The sequence below is a fragment of the Dromaius novaehollandiae genome, chromosome W (assembly GCF_036370855.1).
Source record: "Dromaius novaehollandiae isolate bDroNov1 chromosome W, bDroNov1.hap1, whole genome shotgun sequence".
Taxonomy (NCBI): Eukaryota; Metazoa; Chordata; class Aves; order Casuariiformes; family Dromaiidae; genus Dromaius; species Dromaius novaehollandiae.
Window position 1 is genome coordinate 6,122,636 of NC_088130.1, and position 24,129 is coordinate 6,146,764.

The following is a 24,129-nucleotide window of genomic DNA, read 5'->3' on the forward strand; positions in this document are numbered from 1 at the left end:
TAGCTGAGCTTGCTTCATTAATTTCCACAGGTCTGCTAAAAACATGGTCATGCAGGATAAAGATGTCAGAATCAAGCCCTCAGTGCTCCTTGGTCAGTCCAAGGAACAGGAAGCAAAGAAAACAAAGTTGGGATGAACCTTTGCAGTTGTGAACTCTTACCATTTGATTTTAGGCACAAATCAAGCATTAGGACATGCAAAAGTTAAGGTTGCCCAAATGAAAAAATGCCTCAGAAATCCTATCAGTTAGATTTGTACTCATCCCTTGGTTCATAACTGGGGATTGAAATCATTAGATCACAGGCCTTTCCACTTGAGCTAAGTTAACAGCTGTACTAGGTTCTTATCCTCTAAGCAGGATAATGATGAGAACAGGATGAGGAAAACTTTTTAGGAGGCTTAACAGATATTTACTGACAGCAGAGGAAAGGCAATACTCCAGGTTCCCAGGTCCCATTTCCAGAGTTGAACATGCCCTAGAGTTTGGTAATTCCTATCCCATGAGCTGTACAGTACCTGCAAGCAGTCCTGGGAACTGCTGCCAAACACAAACAGAACACATGAAATACCCACATATGCGAGTGGACAAAAATGCAGAAAACTTAATAAGCCAACTGTCAAGGGTGAGCTTGATTTAAGTTTTACTTGCTTGTAAGGGAATACTATTGCAGCAGCACAGCACAAGACTATGTGGCCTTTTTTTCTTTGATGAAAACAAAAAAGATCAAGAAGTTTGCTCCTTCCATCCAAAGCCTGATCCTCTTTGCTGGTCCTGTCCAAATTTCAAGTCCTCATTTCAGAGCACAGGGTGCTACATTTTCTCACTGATATAGCAGCCACATTTCCACAGACACAAGTCTCTGCATCTGCATTGTATTGTGCATGCACAATAAACTGAACATATTCAGAACAGATGAGATTTATCACTCATGCAAAGACCAGAAGGATCAGACTCACTACAAACAAGCTTTCAAGTTTCTCTATATGGGCACAATGGATAGAGCCAGGACTTCCAGACATCTCACATCACAGAAGCTCTGCTTGGGCACCGAACACCTGGACGATAAGAAAAATGTTCTCAATCCTCAAAAGTTTTCCACCCCCTTGCCTCAAATACCCAGGTGGAAAAAAAGAGGACACATGCAAAGACATCCAGATGTCTGGTAGCTCTGCTCACTGAAACAAATTTGAAACTGGAAAGCAATGCATTCTCTCCCCCTCCACAATCTTATTTTCCAAAATAGCAGAACTGTGCATCTGACCCCCCCCCCCCCCCAAATAAAAAGGACAATAACAGGCAGATACCCAGCATGGAAGATTAACTCTTCAGTCCCAGGCACAGCTTCTAAAACCAACTACAATAACCTGACAAACACTTCTACCTTCTCTTGCCCCAATGCAGAATCACCCTGCCCTTTTCTCCCCTCTTCTTACATTATCTTGTGATCCAGGCCACATAAGAGGTCTAGTCAGCTTTGGGTAACATCTACATTTTTTTGTAGCTGTTAGTTTAATAAGACAGCCGAGCCAACACACTCCTCATCTTCACCTGCCCCAATGCAGTTTACAACTGCACAAGCTGAGTGCTAACATAAAGACAGGCAACTGAGTGGCTGGGATCAGAGGTGGGAGGGAGTGCAGGACTGAGCTAAGCAACCTGTGCTTCCACCTGATTAAAGCAGCTGCATAGGGGTGAGAGACCTTGTTATTGTTACTACTAAAGAAAAAAGTTGCAGCCTGACTTCAACCCCTTTTTGGGCATTGGCACTTCTACATTAAAAAAAGTACAAATACGCCATCACTAGAGGTGATTAGAGTATACAGAAAACCTGTTTTCATCTGTCCCAGCACTCTGAGCTACTCTACTTGGATTCTTATAAGGCATTTTAAAGACACCACAGTAAATCTCCAGCAGTGCAAAAATCAACAGGAAACACTCACAGCACTGGAATGCCTTCAGTTTAAATCTAAACATACAAAAGATGTCAGATCTCTCTCTGTGCACTAGAAGAGGTCCCACTAATCCTATTTTTCTTTGCGTGGAGACATTTGTCTTCCACACTTCTATTTCCTCCTAGATCACATCAAACAGGACTTTCAGTTGGTAGTCCATGAGAAGACAGTGGGCAGAAGTTAGTAGCTCAACTAACCTCCACTAATTCATGTCCATGATGCTTTCATGAGAAAAATAAGATGGGAGATATCTTGATCTTTTTTTTGTACATGTTTGACCGCAAGGGTCTTCCTCTTAGTTGATTTATTGTGATTAAAGAAGATCCATCAGCACTGGTTTGGAAACACTTTCCCTTCTCTTCCCTCACATTATATTTCATAAACTTATTAAAAAATAAACCACTTTCTTTCTCTGCCATCTGATGACATGAAATCAGGATACAGTGCATCAGATGCAGGACTCCAAATTCAGCCTCACTTTGCATTATTATGCTCAGAAATCTGCCTCCTCCCAGAAAAGGCTAAGATCATGTCACCCGGTGAAAGAGTCAGCGACTTTTCCAGTTCTCCTCACGTACACATTTACCTTTCTTTCAACTAGCTTCCCCTTTAAGCAGTGTGGGGACACAGTTTGGAGATAACAACATTGACTCTTCAATGAAGTTTGTAAAGCAACAGGTCTTTTCCAACCAGTGTGAAGCAAACTGACTTCTGAACTGAACCCAGGAACACAATGCAACCCAGACTGCTAGCAGCAGCGGCATACAGAGCTGCCATTAAAAGGCATTTACCTTCCTCTCCCACAGATGGAGATGTCAAGCACTTAAAGCCAGCAGTAACATCTCTCCATTCTGCTGTCTTGCAGGTAAGCAAAATCATTACTTTGGTTCAAGGTAAAGGTGTTTTGGGAATGCTGATTTAACATTGATTGTGAACAGTGACCTGGATATGAACATAGCACATTTAGTGTAACTAGGTATAGAAAATAGCCTTCTGTGTACTTTAAATACTTGGTACTTGTGCACTAGTAGGCCACAATCCCTCCAGCGTAGGGGAATGCTCTAGTTTCTTGGGGGTCTGGGAAATGGGAGCATGGAAAGAAAAACAATAGCTATGTCCTCATTTAGTAATAAGTCATTCCCTTACAGGAATTACAAAAGAACACCCACAACACACCTCTTGAGTTAGTGCCATATTTCATGCATTTTGATAATCTCAGAAGAGCAGCAGGGTTAAGATAAGAACCAAGTATATCTGGCTGTTTCCTTGGCATCTTCCTGCAGGCTACAGTTTAATCCATGACCTGGTAGTACCTGTCTTAAATCCTGAAGATATGCTGATGTTGCATAATCCCATTAATTACTTGTTAAAATGAATTTTACATTATTAATCCTTAAGTTTCGCAGGGGAAATCAATACATTACACCTAATTAGTAAACTGTTACAAAAAAAAAAAAAAAAAGCTATACTATAAAATGCACTGTCCCACATCACCCATTCCCCTTATCTCAAAGGAGGTAATTTCACAGAGGCCCAAAGAGCAGTTCAGGTCATAACAAGGTGATTTGCAGTTGGAAAAAAAAAATCATTTTGCTTTATTTCAACACTTTTTAAGCAGGACCATATTGGCAGAGATAAGCCACCTGGACTATATCTTGGCATAGATCTAGGAGACAACATGCAGCAACTCTGGTGTGTCCTTGTGACTTCTTTGTTGCCATGATGCATTGTTAACCCACGTTCCTAAAAACATTCTCTTCTGTTGCGTGTAGTAAAGTTACAGTATATCAATCCAATCTCTTGGGTTTGGGCTAGACTCATCAGAGGATTTTGGATTAGGGATAAGGTTAAACTATGGTGTTTAAAATACAATAGCATAGAGGATGTAGGAATAAACAAACCATAGAATTGATGCAACTTTCAGAATAGGATGTTTCCCTCACTGAAAAGTTCATCATGAATAGCATGAGAGGAAAACAAAGAATTTTCAGTAGTTTTCACCCATTTCAATATAAAAACACCTGAAAGTTCTCCAATATAAGTGAGAACCCTAATATAACAAAGTTTAAAGAAAATAAGCACTTGCTTTTCTTAGCTACTTTTCACAGAGCCTTTAGGAAGTAGCACCCAAGCCCTGAAGATCTGTTACAAAATAGTTGAAGAACATTTATCTATACAGACACTTCCTGTTCCTAGGGCAATAGCTGGTAAGGAATGGGGAGCATCATATCTAAGCAACTTCTTTAGGTCACATTTACCCCTTCTTAACACTGTGAGACTACTGAATTTTTTTTTTCTTTGCTGCAACTATGAAGAAATGCGTGGTACTCCCCAACAAGTATCCTACTGTTGGCCAGATACAGTTTTTGCTAGCATATCGGTCCAGGAACCTGCTCTTCATTAGAGGTCAGACCAGCAACAGCATACAACAAGCATTCCATTGATGAAAAAGGGTATATTACTTCATTATCAGTAAGGCTTCAACCACAGCAACTATAAACCCCTCAGCCATCCAATGTACAAAGTTACAACTGACCAAAGCTACTTGCTTTTTTGCAAAGAAAAATTCTACAAAGATAAAATTAGATAGTTTAATCCAAAAGCATTTATAATGAGGAAACACTTTAGGATCAAAAATTGAAGGAATCACAATAGGAATATTCACAGCCATTCTTGCTTTATTCTCGATCCTTCTGAGGAAGGATTGATTATTTTTAAGAGCAATTTGATTTGTACAGAGAACTCCCACAAACCAAAAGCTTTTCTTTCAGCTAGGTATGAGCTATGTAGTAAAGGACGCTCAGATCAAATTAGCATTTTTTCAATCCTCTGGAAGATATTCCTTTTACAGGTAATTATTAGCCCTTTTTGCCTGCAGAATATTACATCATTAATCTATATCTTGCAATGCCATAAATATAACCAAAATTCCTGCTTAGTTGTTTATCTAAAATGTATTGTCTGCAAGTGTTAATATTAAACTTGTATACAATGCTGTAAGGGTGAGGCGGGGGCACGGCCTGGACTCCCAGCAGGGACGGATACACAAACACAAGGCATACGATGGTCCATATGGAGCATTTATTACCTCTGCGTCTGAACGGGGGTTCCCTGGCATTTTCCCGGTCGAGGCAATAATAGAACGGGAGATCCCTGGCACTGTGGAGCGTCGGTCCAGGGTGAGGAACACTGAGGGGGGGCACTATATGAAGTTTTGATGTACTACACACATGCACAGTAAGCATGTTGAGCTCATTGTTATTCTCGATTCAAAGCCCAGGTGCAGCGCCACCCTGGCACAGGCTCAACTACGTGACTATGGGTCAACATGCCCTGTTGATGCTCCTTTTCCCACAGAACGGTCTGGCTAGCTTCCATCACCTATCTCCTCGACATTTGTCTGCATTTTCCCATACACTCCACCCCTGCGATGGAAAGCTAGTTACAGGCCGTCCCAATCTTCAGAACGGCATGGGGTATGAGGGCAAGGGAGTTTACAAAGTAATGAAATCAAAACATAACATAATACAAAGCAAGAGATAGACAAGAGTTCTCCTTGTATGGGGTGGTCCAGCCATCCCGTCAAGGAGCCAAACCAATTAGCCAGCCAAGGATCTCCGTCGTTCTGCCGGATATGCTGGATAACGTCTTGTAGGTGGCTGATGATATTCTCAATACATGCCGATTCATCAGTGCTGTTAAAACAGCACATCCTGGCAAAGTCATGACATCTGTAGTTCTATCGCAGCAGGATACAGTCAATCACTGAATGGTTTTGCAGTGTTCCTTGCCATACTGCTCCCAACTCCCTATTTAAAGAGGCAATGGCTCTAGATGTCCAATTTAAGCTTTGAGCCAAAGCACAGGCAACATGCCCTAACTGTTTGCAATTATGTGCCACCACCCCCGGGATCCCAGCTAGGCTCAACAATAGGCCTAAGGCTTCTGCATGAGGAAATAAACTTATACGCTCCGTCATAACAGGAGGAATGCTTAAAGTAACACGACCTACAGTGCATGGGGCACCTGTGGTGTCGGCCGGCACATATGTATATGATGTAGCGCCATACAGAAGGAACCACCCTAATGGTAGTATAAGGCGAGCAGATGCATAGGTAATATCCATAGTGTCATTACCAATTAACTGCATATCAGTTACATTCTGCAGAACAGAGGCAGCATTTACAAAGTGAAAGGAAGTATCTGCTTTAGATATGTCAGCTGTATGGAAAGAGTAAGCCCAAGGTGTCAGCTTTTGGGAAACAATACCCAAATCATAGAAATTCATGGGAGTAACAGAAATGTCAACATTTTTTAGGGAAATGTAACTCTGCAATACCGCGAGTGGAGCTGGTACACCTATGTAACACATAGTTAAGACATCATCCACTGATCGTCCTCCTGCAATACAGAAAGCAGAGAGGTTAGCTGATCTTTGTGCCAGCCACATCCATGTATTTACATGGGAGGCTGGATGGTCTTGTAGATCAAGGGCATCTGTCGTGGTCAGCAAGAGGCAACATTCCAATGGCAACTTCCAGATGCCAGCGTGATAACCTGTTGATGGGAAGACAGAAAGGCATGGTATCGCCATCAGGAAGAACAAGAGCAGTGGCTCCTGGACCATCTGCTAAAACAGTGCCAGGCTGTTTTTCCTTTTGAGGAGTTAGTATCCACACGCTGGCTAAAGAGTGTATTGAGGGTGTTTGCTGAACTTGAGGCACTCCGGCACTGTGGGTCAGGATTCCTCGCAGTATGGGTGCTCCCTGTGAGACATTCACTGGCGTGGATATGGATACCTGGAAAGATAAATCTTGAGAAGAGGTCAATAAGAGTGGGGCTATTTTAACGGGTATCAAAGGTGTAATCAGCCATACACACTGTGAAGGGCAGTCCAGTCTTAAATGTAAGCTTATAACTCTGTTCAGTAATCATAAGTTGCTCACATGTATAGAATTCTACCTGCCCAGAGGCGAGTATGCAGGGGGCAATCCCCCCTTCCATTACAGATATCCGAGCAGGGATTGCTAGGGTCAGTTTGGCTTGTACTTGCTCAGGAGATAACCTCCCAAAAGGAGGGGCCTCTTGGACAGGTAATGGCTCTATTGGGGGAGCAAGGGGCGGGGGGGACAGCCCCTCTGGCTCAGACAATAGAGGCATGTGCTCAAAACGTACTTCCCTTAAGAAGGTTAAGGTACCCCAAGGCATGTGGGGTACTCATATTCTTTTTCCCCTCCTTAAACCGGGTTGTAGACAATGTTTCCATTTCCACTAAGTTGCAGCTTGGGCCACCCTGACATGGGCCCTGACTGTATCATCCATCACCCATGCCTGAATGGGGATGGGGGTGTGTACAGTCACCGGGTCACGTCCTGTAACTTGCTCGGTATCCTGCAAAGCCCACACCACAGCCAAAAGCTGTTTCTCCAGAGGTGTATAATTTGCTGTGGCCCCTTGCAGGGAACGGGACCAGAAACCTATGGGTTCCCGCCTTGCGTGGGCACACTGCTGCCACAACCCCCAAGACATCGTATCCCCCATAACTGTTACCTCCAGGTCAAAAGGTTGTGCTCGTACGGAGTGAATAGCTTGAAATGGTGGACCACTGCCTCCTTGCACAGGTCAAAGGCTTGCTGCTGCTCTTTAGTCCATTGCCACTGGCTACTCTTTTTTTTTGGTCAAAGGCTGTAGTGGCTGCATTAAATATGCTAAGTGGGGTATAAAGGTCTGCCAGAACTCCAAAAAGCCCCCAAAAGCTTGTAGTTGTTTTACAGCAGTGGCAACAAGGTATTGCTGAATAGTATTGCACACTGTCAGGGATAGCTTTCGTCTGCTGCCTCCAGACTATCCCTAAGAATTGCACACTGATGTCCAGCCCCTGTACCTTCTCAGGGTTTACAGCCCACCCCCACTCCTGTAGGGTCTGAATATCTCTCCCCAGTAACACATTGATCCCCAAGAGGTACTCACAAATCGGTGCTAATAAAAACGGGGTAATTAATTTATTTTTTTTTCTCCAGTTGTTAACGTAACTACTGCCTGTACCGCTGGGGTGGCCGATCTTTCCCACCCACATATATGGATAGTGGCCTCCCCGGAGCTACCACACTGTGTAGTACGGTAACTTCTGCCCCAGTATCTACTAAAGCAAGCACAGCAATTTCTCCTCCAGAGCACCAGCGCATTCGCAGGGGTACATAAGGGCTTCGGTCCCCCGGATGCCAAGCCACAACGGATGCTCGTATTGCAGGGGACCCGCCTCCCTCTCATTGTCTTTTGGCTGGCAATTTCCATGCTGTGGCTGGAACAGTAGGCTGTGTCTGATATTGCTGACTACCAGGTAACCGCTGCTTAAATAAGTCAGCAGTAGAAAGACCATTTATCTCATCATGTAATACCCCTGCCTGCAGCAAATCAGTCCACATCTGTCACCTCGTTAGCTTTCCACTCAATTTAGTAGTCCCTGCCAATCTTCTCGCCTTGGAATTCCGAACTGCTCTCACTTGCTTAGTATCCGGTTCACCAAGTGCAAAATCCCTTATATTGTTTACCAAAGCACCCACTGTAGCGGCTAACTCACCGGTGGACGGGTAAACACCTACCAAAGTGGCGCACAATCACTGATCTAAGGTTGGAACTACAATAACATTTCCTGCCCCATCCCGTGCAGAAGTTAATTGGGTAAGATAATACTGTAGTTGGGCATCAGTTGATAAGGGGCTCATTAAATTCAGCTCCTCTCTTAAGAGAGTAAGTCATCTGGCACCTGCATCCCATGCTCTCACTAACCAGGCTAACAAAGACTCCCTGGGCTGCTGCTGGAAAGTAGTTAAAAACTCATGCAATTCCTTTGGCATATAAATCCTTGACTGCTCTACAGTATCCCTATCTATTTGTCTCTCCCCCTTCAATTGCACAAGAGGTCAGACCTGGGGAGTAGTCAGTTCTCCTTCTAAGGCAAATTCAACCTCCGAGTCAGAGGAAGTACTCCAAATATTGCCATCCCACTCCTCTGGGTCCCAGGAGGGTCGAGTTATAATCGCCCACACCTGAGAAACAGTAGCAGGCACCTTCCCATAATGCCCATGGCGCTTATTAGCCATCCACAAAGCTAATCACTCTACCCTATGGGTTAATTCCTGACTCTTTTCAGTTTGGGTCATAATCAACTCCTGTGCTACCGCCCTCGCATCACACAAATCTCCACTTTCCTTCTCCAGATCCTTTACTCATTGCTGCAAAGACGATACCTTGTTATCTAAGGCTTGAATGCCTGTCAACAGTGCCCACCCTAATCATCTGTCCAGCTTCCAGGCTGCTTCCAAAGTGGCATGGAAGGGCATAACCTGTAAAGCGGATTCAACCACCTTTGGGGTAACACTTTCCCCCTGTGCCAACTCTGGCCAGTCCTCGGGGACTGCCAGGGTGGCAAGCAATGCAGCTACTGGCCCCCATGGCTCAGTCTGGGGCCATCCTGGTAGCCACAGGCGAGCAGTCCCTTCTTGACTCTCGCCTTCCCCCTTCGCTCTCCTTGGCCATGGCATTGTCATTTGTGTATCCTGCCGACTACGCCAAGTGCAAGGATGAGGCGGGGGCACCACCTGGACTCTCGGCAGGGATGGATACACAAACACAAGGCACACTATGGTCGATATGGAGCATTTATTACCTCTGCGTCTGAACGGGGAGTCCCCAGCGTTTTCCCGATTGAGGCAATAATAGAGCGGGGGATCCCTGGCACCGCTGAGCATCGGTCCAGGGTGAGGAACACCATGGAGGGGGCACTAGATGAAGTTTTTATGTACTATACACATGCGCAGTAAGCATGTTGAGCTCATTGTTATTCTCGATTCAAAGCCCAGGTGCAGCGCCACCCTGGCACAGGCTCAACTACCTGCCTATGGGTCCACATGCCCTGTTGATGCTCCTTTTCCCACGGAACGGTCTGGCTAGCTTCCATCGCCTATCTCCTCGACATTCTTCCGCACTTTCCCTAACAAATGCAATCATTATGGAAGTGTTACTTTATATTTAGCAGCATCATATAACTTGTGCTGATAAACATGGTTGTATTATTTATCACTTGGACATTCTGCACATATGAAATGTTAAAGAATAAAATTTGAATGATTGAAATACAAAACATCTGAAGACCCTCAGAGATGCTTAAAGCTACAGAGGAGCCACAAAAGGCTTTTTTATGTTCCATTATTTTATTCAAAAAACCCCCCCAAAAAACAACAACAAAAAACACACACGCAAGTTAGCCAATGAAGAAATGAAACACCAAGGAAGATGTTTCACTCTTTCTCCCTCCCTACCTTGTTTTCTGAGCTACATGACTTGTTCTTTGAGCATAAGTAGCAGTTAAATTTGCTTCTACATATTCCACGCAGAAAATCATTCTACTGTTCAGGGTTGTACATCTAAAACTATTAATAATTTTCTTCAGTATTCTAGACCCAAATCAAAGTTGTTTTTGCAGACAAAAAGTAATGGTTTCATTTACATGGACAAGACAGGGAAGTTCACTGGAATAGGACAGTGTAAGCTCAAAACATCCCCAAGCTGTGTTAAGGAAGTGCTGTACAAAAGACTCCTAAGAGAAACTAGGATTTGTTTTCGTCCCCCACACTAGAGACAATTTTGCCAATTAGTTTTAAATCAAAATATACCAAAAGGAGCAATTGCTAAATTATCTGTTAATTATACAAAATAAATAACAGTTAGAGCTTATTTTTAATAGAAAGAAAAGGAGGTGTGCATAATCCACTGGGATGCAATAACTTGGCTGCTTAATTCTCAAGTTCCAAACTTCTCTCCCTGACAAAGTAATTTAACCATACAACGTCCTTATTCAAAATAACTCTCTGGAACAGTACCATCTATTCAAGAACAATATAATGCCAAGAGCTTCAGAATGGGAACATGTTCCCAACAATGAAGACAAAATAAAGTTTAAGGTATTACAAATATTAGACACCTAGTTCTGAGATGCTTCCAGCTGTATTTGTTGGACTAACTTTAACAGAAAAGTAGGAAAGTGAAATTTGACTTGATAATAGCCTCACTAGAACAGATAAAAAGAAAGCTTACATTTCCTTTACTGGCAAAAAAACCCCCCAAGAGTGAATACATTAAAACCAAACATGCAATAGTTGTTTTTAGAAAAATCTTTACTGCAAAATAACATTGAAGTAAACAATAGATAGCTATCATTTTTTCCCCAAAATAAGAGATGTAAAGAAGAAAATAAGCTTGCCTGTATGCATACAGCTTCTCAAATCATGCTAGAAGGAGGTCTCACTTACTGATCAAGAAATTTTTAACAGGAATGGATTTTCATTTGAAGGAATTCAGTTTAACTCAGTATTAAACATGAAATAATGGGCTTCTTGCAGTAATTTAATATATCTGAAGCAGCAAAATTACCACCTATGTTTTGGCATTTACACTTGCTCAGATCTTTTAAATTTCACAAAGCCATTATCCAGTGTTGCCATGAAATACAGACTGTAGACTCCAATAACCCTCCCACACCCCTCTCCCAAAAAACCCACAACCAACCATGAAGCAGGGCATTAAACTAATTTTCTGAAACTAGTACAGTTAGAGTGAAAACCTAGAAAACAGTTAACCTACAGTTCACAGAAGGAACTAAGCATCTACAGAAGCTGATTTTTGATTGTATGTTATTTTAAAACTGTGCGATTTTCCACACTTGCCAATTTAAAGCAGACATGCTTTTATTTTTCCTTGCTCCATTTCCTATACCCCCCCTCCCCACACACACACACACACCAAATACTGTGAATAGGAGCCCAAATATCTCAGACAATCCAGCGAATGTTATTGTAGTGTACTGGCATGAAGTATGAGATTAAAGTCTCTCCTTTTCAATCTTCATCAAAGTTCTGTTGTAGAAGAAAGTTGGCAGCCAAGTTTTCATTCTTCTCACAAGCAAAATATGCTTGTATCACAAGTCCTTCGGGAAACCCTAATGCCTTTAGCTGAAGAAGAGAAACACATTTAGAAAACACAGTTCATACATTAAGATTCCTCGCGTGTTTAATATCCCAAGATTCCACTTGAGCTAAACAGTGTTTATTTCCACAAACTAAAAATGGCTTAATTCAGTCTTTAGCAAATAAAGAATAACAAGGAATAGCCTAGTAACCACAATTAAGTTCTCACTTGAAAACGTGACTTGAATGAGTTTAGCAAAGCACTTAATGGCACTTTGCTTTCACCACCACAGTAAGCTACTAAAACAGACCTAGGTCACAGCAACATTACAAAATAACCACATTGCACTGCTGCAGACAAAATTAACCTGAAACAAAGCACATTTTAAACTATGAATACAACAGTTCAGTATCTTTAACAAAAGGGGCCTGGAGCAACAACTCCCAGTCTGTGATTTGCAGACCACTGGTAGGTAGCCCAGATCACATTAAGCCATACTTTTAACTGCTCCAACCGGCTTTCATTTTCAGAAGTTTGATAACAAAGGTGCAGCCATGAGAAATAAGTTGATAATAGTCCATTGTTCAGAAGTGTGGGAACTAATGTCTTCTGACACTATGACAATGGGGAAATCAGAATATAAGACAAGGGCTTGTTAGCGTGCCAAGAACAGACTAAACCCATTTCACTTAAATGCTCTATAAACCCATCTTTGTTTTAGCCAAATGCAAGTCAGTAAAGTGTCTTTTTCTGAAGATTTCCTTAAAAACCTCAGAGCACCTGCAAAGTACTATGCATATATCAGATCAACTCTGTGAGAAACTAGGTCCTGTTATGCCTTATCAATCATTATGAGATTTAGTATCACACTTCCAAACAGCACATATATATCAGTAGTAGCATCATGTAGGACACAAGTTATGAGATAGACCTTTGAGGAAGGGGAGAGCATACTGCACTCCTTGTGGGGTTTTGGAACGGATGAGGACTACAGCAGCTATCAAACATTATAGGGTAAACCTAAAAATTATTAACAAGCTATCTAAACATAGCTTTATACATGACACACCTTAATCATGCACAAACCTTGAAATCAAGACCCTAGGGCAGCAGCCATATAACATTTAAAAGGAGAAAGGCTCACCCTTTCTATAGCTTCTTTTTCCTGAGGTGTTACTTGAATGTAGTTCATGTGACCACTTCCAGCTTCTGCTACTCCTTCAGTACCACTGCCGCCGCTGCCACCTCCTCCTCCACCTTGACTAGACTCTTGAACTGGCTCATTCAACATGTGAATAAAATGCTCCTGGTGTTGGCTGATTTGCTGTGGTGCATGGGAGAACAAAAGGAAGCAACACACTGAAATAATGTTTAGTTCTTCCAATAGGCAACTAACAGTTTTAATTTTTGGTGAACTGAATAGTCAAGAGAACAAGCTAAAAGCATTCAGAGAAGAGTGATTAAATCTAACTAACCAGAAGAAATACAATTTTATAGTTAAGGCCAGTTGCAGTGACTTCCTCTTCCTGATGCCCTCTACACCTGTGATTAAGGCATTGTTTTTAAATGTAGTAGAAAACATGTCCTAGACAGCAGCACCTACTGAAAAGACAATAGCATACTGCAAACTGCTGCTAACATGTTATCCTAGTTAACATCAACATCTCCCTTTTTTTTTGAAGTTACATCAATGTTAACAACATTATTCTATGACACTTAAAAAAAGTCACCTGCAATAGTTGAGGGTTTTCCCGTCCTATCTGTTGTAACAATGCTGGCAACAAAGAAGGATTTTGCTGAATAATTTGTCTCATCTGCTGAAACTGAGGCTGATTTTGTAAAAATTCAAGTGGATGTCCTGAAAAGCAGAGATGTATATTTTTAAAAAGCAAGTTACTAAGACTGGTATGAAATAAAGAGCTACCATATAAATGTAGATAAAATACAGCATTTTCAGTGTCAAGTTAGAAAGCAAAGAAGGTATATGATTTCTTTTGAAGAAAAGCTTAAATTCTCCTTTAAAGTCATTGCAAACTTCCTTTCAAACTAACTCAAGTTTTCCAAATACTCAGTATCATAGCATCATTTGCAGACTAAGAAGGATATCAGGGCCATGAGTGCACCAATTGATTTTAATTGCCCTGACCAGCCTCACCAGGGACACCCCCCCCCCTCCCCCACCACACACCCTCTGCCCATGGCCCAGGAGCTCCATTTAAGTTCAGGTGTGGGAAGTCAGTCCTTGTCTTGGCTATGCTATAGATAGGGTTAGCTGGAAACAGACCTAATGTGCTCACTAGACTTCCTAGATTGACCTTCTTTACAAATTATAGGGTGACCTTTAATCATCCCAGTATCTGCTGGAAGGGCAATATGGCTGGATGCAAGCAATCCAAGAAACTTTTTGAATGTATTCAAGATGATTTCTTGATACAGGTGATTGATGAACCAACTAGGGGAGATGCTCTGCTGAACCTGCTACTCACAAACAAAGAACTGTTGGACAATGTGAAGGTCAAGGGTAGCCTTGGCTGCAGTGACCATGAGACTGTAGAGCTTAAGATCCTGAGAGGAGTGAGCAAATCAAACAGCAGAATTACAACCCTGGCCTTCAGAAGAGAGATGTTAGTATCTACAGGGACCTACCTAGCAGGATCCCATGGGAAAGTGCTTTGGAGGGCAAAGGGGCCCAGGAGAGCTGCCTAATCTTCAAGGACAGGCTCCTCACAGCACAAGAAGGGCCCATTCCAATGTGCAGGAAGCTGAGCAAGTATGGCAGAAGGCCAGCAGGGATGAACATGGAGCTCCTGACAGAACTCAAATACAAAAAGGAAATGCACAGAAGGCAAAAGCAGGAACAGGCTCCTTGGGAGGAATACAAAGACATTGCCCGTGCATGTAGGAATGGAGTCAGGAAAGCCAAAGCTCAGCTGGAGTTGAAACTACCAAGGCAGGTGAAGGGCAACAAGAAAGGTTTCTACAAGGAGATTGGCAGCAAAAGGAAGGCTAAGGAGAGCATAGGCCCATTGCTCAGTGGGGCAGGAGACCTAGTGACAAGGGACATGGAAAAGGCTGAGGTACTCGATGCCTTCTTTGCCTCAGTTTTCACTGGTAAGGCCTCCCAGGTCCCTGTATTTCCTAGCAGAGTATGGAGGAGTGAATCAGTACCCACAACAGAGGAAGAAAGAGTTAGGGATCACTTAACCCCCTTGGACATATACAAGTCCATGGGACCAGATGGAATGCATCCAAGGGTGCTGAGGGAGCTGGCCGATGCCGTTGTGAGGCCGTGCTCTATCATCTTTGAAGGGCTGTGGCAATGGGGGGAGGATCTTGATGACTGGAAAAAGGCAGATGTCACACCCATCTTCAAGAAGGAGGATCTAGGGAACTACAGGCTGGTCAACCTCACCTCAGTCTCTGGGAAGGTTATGGAGCAAATCCTCTTAGAAGCCATTTCTAAACACACAAAGGACAAGACGGTGATTGCAAACAGCCAACATGGGTTAACCAAGGGCAAATCATGCCTGACCAACCTCATTACTTTCTATGATGGTTCTGTGGACAGGGGGAGGGCAGCGGATGTTGTATACCTTGACTTTAGCAAGGACTTTGACACAGTCTCGCAGTCACCAAATTAGTGGGATATGGGATGGACGAGTGAACGATAAGGTGGGTGGACAATTGACAGGACTGCCAGACTCAAAGAGCTGTGATTGATGGTGCAAAGTCCAGCTGGGGGCCAGTAACTACTGGTATCCCTCAGGGATCGATACAGGGATCAATACTTCTTAATGTCTTCATTATTGACCTGGATGATAGGACAGAGTGCACTCAGCAAGTTTTCAGATGATACCAAGTTTGTGGGGGGTGGGGAGGAATGATCAATATGCTGAAATGCAGGGCTGCCATTCAGAGGGACCTGGACAGACTGGAGAAATGGGCTGGCAGGAACCTCATCAGTTTCAAGAATTTCAAGTGCAAGATCTTGCATCTGGGATGAGATAACACCATGCAATAAGACAGGCTGAGACCAACTAGCTAAGAAGCAGCTCTGCAGAAAAGGATCTGAAGGGCCTTATGGACAAGTTGAACAGAAGTCAGCAGTGTGCCCTTGCAGCCAAGAAAGTCAACTGCATCCTGGGCTGTATTAGCCAGAGTGTATCCAGCAGGTACAGGGAAGTGATCCTTCCTCCCTATTCAGCACTTGTGAAACTGCATCTGGAGTACTGTATCTAGTTTTGGGCTCCCCAGTACAAGAAGGATATTGACATACTGGAGTGAGTCCAGCTACCAAGGTGGTCAGTGGCCTGGAGCACATGTCATATGAGAAGAGGCTGAGAAAACTGGGCCTGTTCAGTCTGGAGAAGAGAAGGCTGAGGGGAGACCTTGTTGCTGTCTAGAACTACCTGATTGGAGGATAGAGAGAAGATGGAGCCAGGCTCTTCTCAGAAGTGCACATAGATAAGATGAGAGGCAACAGGCACAAGTTGGAATGTGGGAAATTCCGATTAGATATTAGGGAAAAACTTTTTACCATGAGGGTGGTTAAATACTCTAACAAGTGGCCCAGAGAGCTTGTGGAATTTCCTGCCCTTGGAAGTGTTCAAGGCTCGACCTGAGCAGCCTGATCTAATTAAACCTGTTTTGAGCAGGGGGTTGAACTAGATGACCTCTGGAGGTTCCTTCCAGCCTAAATTATGATTCTATGACCTTTGAACTGACTCATTGCCTCCCATTTGTTTGATGATCACTGGACTGTCAACAGAACCTTTCACTACCACTAACCCAGCTCTGCTCAGCTACTGTGGGATTGTGCTGTGTTGGTGAGGGCACACTGTCCCTACCTGTGCTGGGGGTCACCCTCAGCTCCCATATTGCCTTCCCTCATGGAGCAGCCCCCATCTTACTCCTCTCTGACATTTGATAGCTTAACTGGTCTCACACATGTAAGTGGTCAAAACACCTGCACTGGTGGAAAAAAAGAGCTGACTCATTCTGCAGCTTTAACAAAGAATCCTTTCTAACAAAGTTAGTGTTGCTTCTTCTCAGCCAGCTTTTTCCAGATCTCACAGGGCTCTGTCCTTGATTCCCTGTACTTTTCTCTTCATCCCTCATCTCTGGGTAACATCATCCGGAGACCTACATACATCTTTAGAACTCTGTTGTTGGCATATTCTCTATATTAGATCAATCTCTCTCAATTTAGTCTTGGCCCCTGACATTTCTTAGTTGATTAGAAATCACCTTAAATTAAGGGTGTTTTCTGCTGTGTTGAAATAGCACATTCTCTACTCATGGAGTACATCAGACTTTTAGTCTCTATCAGGATTTAAGTTTTGGCAATTCTTTCTGACATACATTAAGTAAGGCTTTTCCTAACCATGCATTATGCTTCCTTCATGTATTCATTTGTTCTTTCTTAAACTAAGTTCTCTGAGGGCAGGCACTATTCCACTCTATGAGGTGCACTACGAGTGGTTCCTCAATGGATCCCTCAGGCACTATACCTGATTGCCTTTATCACGTGTTTCCCCCGCTCCTCACAAATGATCACTGCATTAGTATTCACACTCAGCAAGTCACACACTGAGCCACAACAGTAAGAAGCCAGATGGTGGGGTGGGGTGGGGATGAGGGTGTTAACCAAAACCATCCTTATGTGTGGTTCTAAGTTTAACCTGAAATACTGAATCACAGAAGCAGTGCAGGATCACAGCAACATTAGAAATGAGAGGCAGCATTACAGACACACCCACACAAGTAAATTTCTTCCTGGCAAGACAACACTTTTCATTTTACTGCTCTTGTCTGATTCACTTAAATCAGTTCACAACCCCTGGGTGAACCGATTTAAAGTCACTGAAGCACAGAATGCTTAGGTGCATATGTTTATCAGCTCCTCTCAAACAATCTCTCTTACCTCCTGAAGAACTAGTAGTCATTGTTGTAGATGCTGCTGCTGCCGCCACTGCTGAAGACTGAGAAACAACAGTGCTAGCTGTGTGAGGGGGATCAGCTAAAGCCTGATTATCTCCAGGGATACCCTAGAGCCACAAATCACATTATTATTTACAGCACGCTCAAAAATGTTTATTTTACTGCACATACTGTTTAATTCACAGAATGAAACATAATGCTTTCACTGTGAATATAAAGTGCACAGCCTAGGAAACAAGCAGGAGAAACTAGAACTAGAAACACAAATCTTGCTGTCCAAAAAATATGTTAATGAGAACACTGAACATGATCAGCAATAAAGATGAACTTAAAGGTTAAAAATGCCCTTGTGATGTTATAGATACTAGTATAAAAATGCAGTGGCTATTGTTACTGAGAGGTTACAAATTTTATTTAAGAATCATTCTTTGAGCTGGCCATAGACAGTTACAGCATATGATTCAAACTGGTCATACTTTTTATGTTGATTTGTATGATTATGTATATAATTAAAAGCAAAAAAAGTGAATAGAAGCAGCTAGAATGACTTTAGTATTTCCTCTAAAACAGTAGGATCCTCAAAAATCTGTACCTCAGGCCTTCCAGATGCCCTTATAGTTACTGTTCCTTTGTGAACTTATATTCCTCTTACAGATTGTGCAATGTTCAAAATATCAAGTAAATTAAAGTCAATATTCCTCTCTAATGAGGAAAAAAGTGAAAGAAAAATGTAAATAAAATAAGCTGCTCACCATTAAGAGGTATTCCACTGCTCTGTCAGGATTGTTGAAGCTGGCTCTCAGTGCTGCAATTACTTGCTCCCGTTCATAACCCATTGACATGATCTCACTCACCATATTTTCATAGGACTGACCTGTCACTAGAAGATCACCATTTTACAGGAGAGAAAAAGCACAAGTTTTAATTTAGAAATGCCACTTTTACCCTAAATTTGAGGCATTCACTCAAGATTAAAGAAAAACAAGAGGGAGAGGGGGGAGGAGAGCATGGGAAGAGCAAGGATGGGAGATGGGGGGAGAGCCAGAGGGGAGCCACAGGGAGGTGCTTGTATGCCTAGGTGCCCGGAAGTGGGAAGACAAGAGGATCCAAGGGCAGCTACTGGGTAGAATGAGTGTCTAAGCCCAGTTATTGGGGGATCTACAGTGGGGGAGGGGGTCTGTACCAGCAGCTGGAGTGGGGCTGTGGGCCTTGGGGGCTCGTATGCCCAGGTGCCAGCAACTGGGGAGACTGGGGATCCAGGGGCCAGCTACTGGGTAGGCTAAGTGTCCAAGCCCAGCTGCTGGAGGGATCCACATTGTACATATGCATATATATGTCCCACTAACTTCATCCTGATCAGCCAGAGAGGGGAACAGGATGAGGCTGTTGGTGCTATTCGTGCGAGTGCTGAGCGTTTCTGTCTGTGTTGATCTGTGAGGCCCGGGCATGTGTATCACATATGTGTGTTTGCACATGTGCCTACTGGGAATACATGCTCAGCCCTGCTACTAGTTGGACCTGGGGGCACGGAGCTGCAGCAGCCTTGCCTCTGTCAGGGTGCCTGATTCAGCTACTCCCTAACACTAACAAATCCAAGACCATTTGCATTGAATAGGATGCACCCCTCTCTTTTGCTGCACACCAAGAAGAGTATTTATTTTATTCAACCCTGAAGGTAACTATTGAACTAAGACCATCAATTTATTTTAACTTGTTGATCAGTATTCAAGTGTTCATCACAGATATTCACATTTCAACCACTTAAGTGTTACAAATGAGTAATGAAGCCTGTAGTATGTTTGGCACTAGCAGTCACTTATGACACATAAAAGGATTCATGACTTAAGAGAGGTGCTGGCTAAAAAAAGACAGAGAGGCAGTTCAGGCGATAAACAGTCTAAACCACTATGTTACAACATCTGCTATAACTAAATCTAGTGGCTACTGCCCATCCAGGTTAAGGTTTACTGCTCCCAACTGCTATTTATCATAACATCTGCCTTCAATACACCCACATACATCTCCTATAAACACATGTAAGAGGTACAAATCTTTCTTTCAACCAGTTTAGATATTTGCTCAAAAGATACAGTTTAATGTTTACTTAGGAAAACATCCCCTTCCCCCTCCTAACTTCTGTGCTGCAGTTTGCCACCCTCTCAAAACTCCCCCAGACTTTAGTAATTGGAGTCTAGGGTTTGTTAAGCAATCCCATGAACAGCTGCATCAGCATGACTGAAGGGCAGAAATTCAGATTCAAAAAATATATTTTTTCCAAACAACAAGGTCTATTCACAATTGAATTACACCACATTATTTTTACCTGGTTCATTTCACTGAGAAGCAAAGATATTTAAATTGTCAGAACCAAAAGGGAACTGGTTATAAGCATTTGGAGGCTGTCAGTCCTTAACCCAGAAGGCAGCACATGGGGTGAATTCATCTAACTGCAAACTAAATTTATCTGGTATATACTTTGACAATACTGTCAAAGCTGGAACAAATTAAAAAATATATATATATCAAGCCAAACTTTTTATCAAACTTTTTAATTGGGGAGCAGAGGTGAAGAGAAAAATATATGCAAATATCTGTTACTCTTGTATCCAAGCCACTTCAACAAAGGAAAGAAAACTTTCATATTTCTTTTCATGCAATAAATCCATATAAAGTGAAATATTTTTCAGTAAAAAAGTTCCTGATGTCAGTTCTGCTATGACAACTTTAGTTCTTGGAGAAGAGTGTTTTGATTATAACTTTAGGAATAACAGATATAGTAAAGAATGTCAACATCTGCTAATCCTTCATTTGTTTCTGCTGCACTGAAGCAGTGACTACATTAAAAGAGGCACTTACCAAGTGCACTTGTAGCATCTTCAAAAAGATTTGATCGAGAGGTATCACCTGTTGTACTGCAAGAAGAAAAAAAGTGTAACATTAGTTACAAAACACTGGAAAACTGTTTTGCTAAACAGAAGCAGCAACTATAACTAACTGTAGGTGGCCCCTTCTGTTTCTGTAAAACCAATACCCTTTTGTAAAGGAACTGTTTCTCTAAGACTTAATGTGAGAGTGCAGCCAACAGAAGCAGCAGTTTGCACGTCAGTTTCTGGGCTCTACTTTGAGATCTTGATCTTCTGGTATCATCAGAGAAATCCAAGAAACTCAAGGGTGGCAACTGCAGCTGCTGCGAAAGGATAGCTCTAGGAAGCTATGACTTTTGGTAAGCTCTAGCAACTTCTAAGAAGCCCTGTCAGCTGTTCTTGATTAAAGGGTCCTTTCAGCAGACTCCTGATTAGGGAGGGTCAAGCACCCTTTCAGTAGGTTCTAGAGAGAGCCCTAGATAATTGCTGAGCCTAGAACACAGCTAACAGACACAGCAGTTTGTGCATAGGAGGAGGTCAGAAATGGCTGAGTGCAGTTTACATGTGCTCAGCAATAGTGTTGAAGTGCCACAGGGCACGGTCCCCAGCACCAACTGGAGCAACTATCCCTGGCACATCAAAGGCTTTGACTCAGAGCCCCCAAGGGAGGATGCAACTCTGAAAGTCTCGGGCTGCAGGGAGTGCCTGAGGCCTCTCACTGAGGCTGGGGCAGGGGGAGATAGTGTCCTTGCCTGCAGGATGTGTGTGCTGGTGGAGGATCTATGTTGCCAAGTAAAGGAGCTGTGGGAAGAGGTCAGCAGATTTTTTCATCATCTCTGATGTTGCACAAAGATTAACCAGATCTTCTCAGAGATCCTGCAGAGACAAGAGCCTGAACTCCCAACTGTACTGAAGAAAGGGCAGGCAGAGTCTGTGCTTATCAGGTTGGGAAATGGAGACTCACTTGATGGTGAAGGCTGGAAGCTTGTGACTTTTGGCACCAGGAGGAAGGCTCCTGCTCCACTTACGGAATAGGTTCAGTGCCCTGGTAGCAAACAAGGGGCAGGAAGCTCTGTCCAGTGAAACATCTGAGCTGGCTGAGCTTGAACCATGCAGCAGCACTAGGAAGAAGCTGCAAATGATAGTAGTGGGAGACTCCCTGCTACAGGGGGACAGAGGCCCCCATCTGCCAACCTGATCTGTTGCCTAGGGAGATTTGCTGCTTGTCAGGGGCTCAGATCCAGGATGTTAGAGAGAGGCTGCTGAGGCTTTTCTGGCCCTCGGACTGTTACCCCCTGCTGCTCTTCCACGTGGGCACCAATGATAATGCTGGGGTAACCTGGAGCATATCAAGAGTATGCTCTACGTGGCTCTATGGGTGAGGGTCAAGGGTATGGGGGCCCAGGTGTTTTTTTCCTCAAGCCTTCCAGTGAGGGAGAAGGGCTTGAGGAGGAGTGGATGGATCCTACAGGTCAACACCTGGTTGTACAGCTGGTGTGAACAACAGGGATCTGGCTTTTACCACCACTGGACCCTCTTTGAGGACTGAGGACTGCTAGGAAGAGATGGGATCCACTTGACTAAGTGGGGCAAAAGCATCTTTGTCAACAGGCCAGCCAACTGAGTGAGGAGAGCTTTAAACTAGGAATGATAGGGGAGGGAGATGATGAGATACCAAGTGAGGAAGTGGTGGACTGGGTTGGTAAGCAAAGGGTGATGTGGACAAGAGGGACCTTGAAAACAACAAAACAGGGCAGAAGGGGGCCCACCGAAGGGTATGCACACAAATAAGGAAGTGCCAAGAGGAAAGCATTATGGGGGAAGCCCTCTCATTTTTTTCTGAGAAATCAGCATGACTGAGTGCCTCTCTGAAGTGCCTGTACACTAATGCATGTACACAGAGGCATGGTGGGATAGCTCACACACCTGGAGTGCTGCGATGGATGGATATAGGTTCTTTAGGAAGGACAGGCCAGGAAGGCGAGTCACCCTTTATATGAGAGAGGAGCTGGAATGTATGGAGCTCTGCCTGGGGCTGGATGAGCCAGTCAAGAATTTATGAGTTAGGATTAGAGGGTAGACCAATGTGGGTAACACTGTGGTGGGTGTCCGCTACAGACTGCTTGATCAGGAAGGAGTAGATGAGGCCTTCTTCAGACAACTGGAAGAAGCCTCACATTCGTAAGCCCTGGTCCTCGTAAGGGATTTTAACCACCCTGATATCTGCTGGAGGGACAACACAGCAGGGCACAAGCAGTCCAGGAGGTTTCTGGAATGCACTGATGATAGCTTCCTAACATAGGTGATTAATGAGCTGACAAGAGGACTATCTGCTGGACCTGATTCTTACAAACAAGGAAGGACTGGTCAGGGATGTGAAGGCCAGGGGCAGCCTTGGCTGCAGTGACCATGAGATGGTGGAGTTCAGGATCCTGAGAGGAGGAAGCAGGGCGAAAAGCAGGATCACAACCCTGGATTTGAAGAGAGCAGACTTTGGCTTCTTCAGGGACCTGCCTGGAAGAATCCCATGGGAGACAGCCCTGGAGAGAAGAGGGGTCTAGGAGAGCTGGTTGATTTTTCAAGGATCACCTCCTCCAATCTCAAGAACAGTCCATCCCAAAGAGCAGGAAGTCAAGCAAAGGTGGCAGGAGGCCTGCATGGATGAAGAAGGAGCTCCTGACTCAACTCAAACATAAAAAGGAAGCATACACAAAGTGGAAGCAGGGACAGGTGACCCAGAAGGAATATAGAAGACACTGTTCGAGCATGCAGGGATGGGATTAGGAAAGCCAAAGCCCACCTGGGGTTGAATCTGGCGAGGGAAGTCAAGGGCAACAAGAAAGGTTTCTACAAGTACATCAGCAGCAAAAAGCAGAATAGGGAAAATACGGGCCTGCTGCTGAACTGGGCAGGAGACCTGGTGACAAAGGACACTGAAAAGGCTGAAGTACTCAATGACTTCTTCACCTCGGTCATTAATGGGAAGATTTGCCTTCAGAAATCCCTGGCCCCTGAGACCAGTGGGAAAGCCTGGAGCAAGTTGGACTTACCTTTGGGGGAAGAGGATCAAGTTAGGGAACATTTAAACACACTGGACAGACACAAGTCCATGGGACCCGACGGGATACACCCACAAGTGCTGAGGGAGCTGGCCGATGTCATTCTAAGGCCACTCTCAATTATCTTTGAAAGGTCGTGGCAATCAGGAGAGATTCATGAGGACTGGAAGAAAGCAAATGTCACTCCTATATTCAAGAAGGAGGATCCAGGGAACTACAGGCCAGTCAGCCTCACCTTGATCCCTGGGAAGGTGATGGAGTAAATAATCCTGGAAACCATTTCCAAACATATTAAGGACAAGAAGGTGATTGGGAGTAGTCAGCATGGTTTCCCATAACAACCTCAT

The 24,129-nt window shown here is 43.7% G+C and overlaps 1 protein-coding gene across 3 annotated transcripts in view; it reads right to left on the reverse strand.

Annotated features, from left to right (window-relative positions):
• Positions 1-11,111: 11,111 nt before the first annotated feature.
• The window catches only part of LOC135324187 (UV excision repair protein RAD23 homolog B-like), a 36,168-nt gene continuing 23,150 nt past the window's right edge, over positions 11,112-24,129 (reverse strand). For 2 of the 3 annotated variants that reach the window (XM_064499919.1, XM_064499918.1), the window contains 6 exons: positions 20,716-20,771; positions 18,612-18,739; positions 17,843-17,966; positions 13,650-13,777; positions 13,064-13,243; positions 11,112-11,963 (listed from right to left, as the gene is read on the reverse strand). In XM_064499919.1, the coding sequence (XP_064355989.1) occupies positions 11,850-11,963; positions 13,064-13,243; positions 13,650-13,777; positions 17,843-17,966; positions 18,612-18,739; positions 20,716-20,771 (730 nt within the window). In that variant the 3' untranslated portion in view covers positions 11,112-11,849. The remainder of the gene's footprint in view (positions 11,964-13,063; positions 13,244-13,649; positions 13,778-17,842; positions 17,967-18,611; positions 18,740-20,715; positions 20,772-24,129) is intronic. The other variant, XM_064499920.1, reaches the window with a different exon arrangement.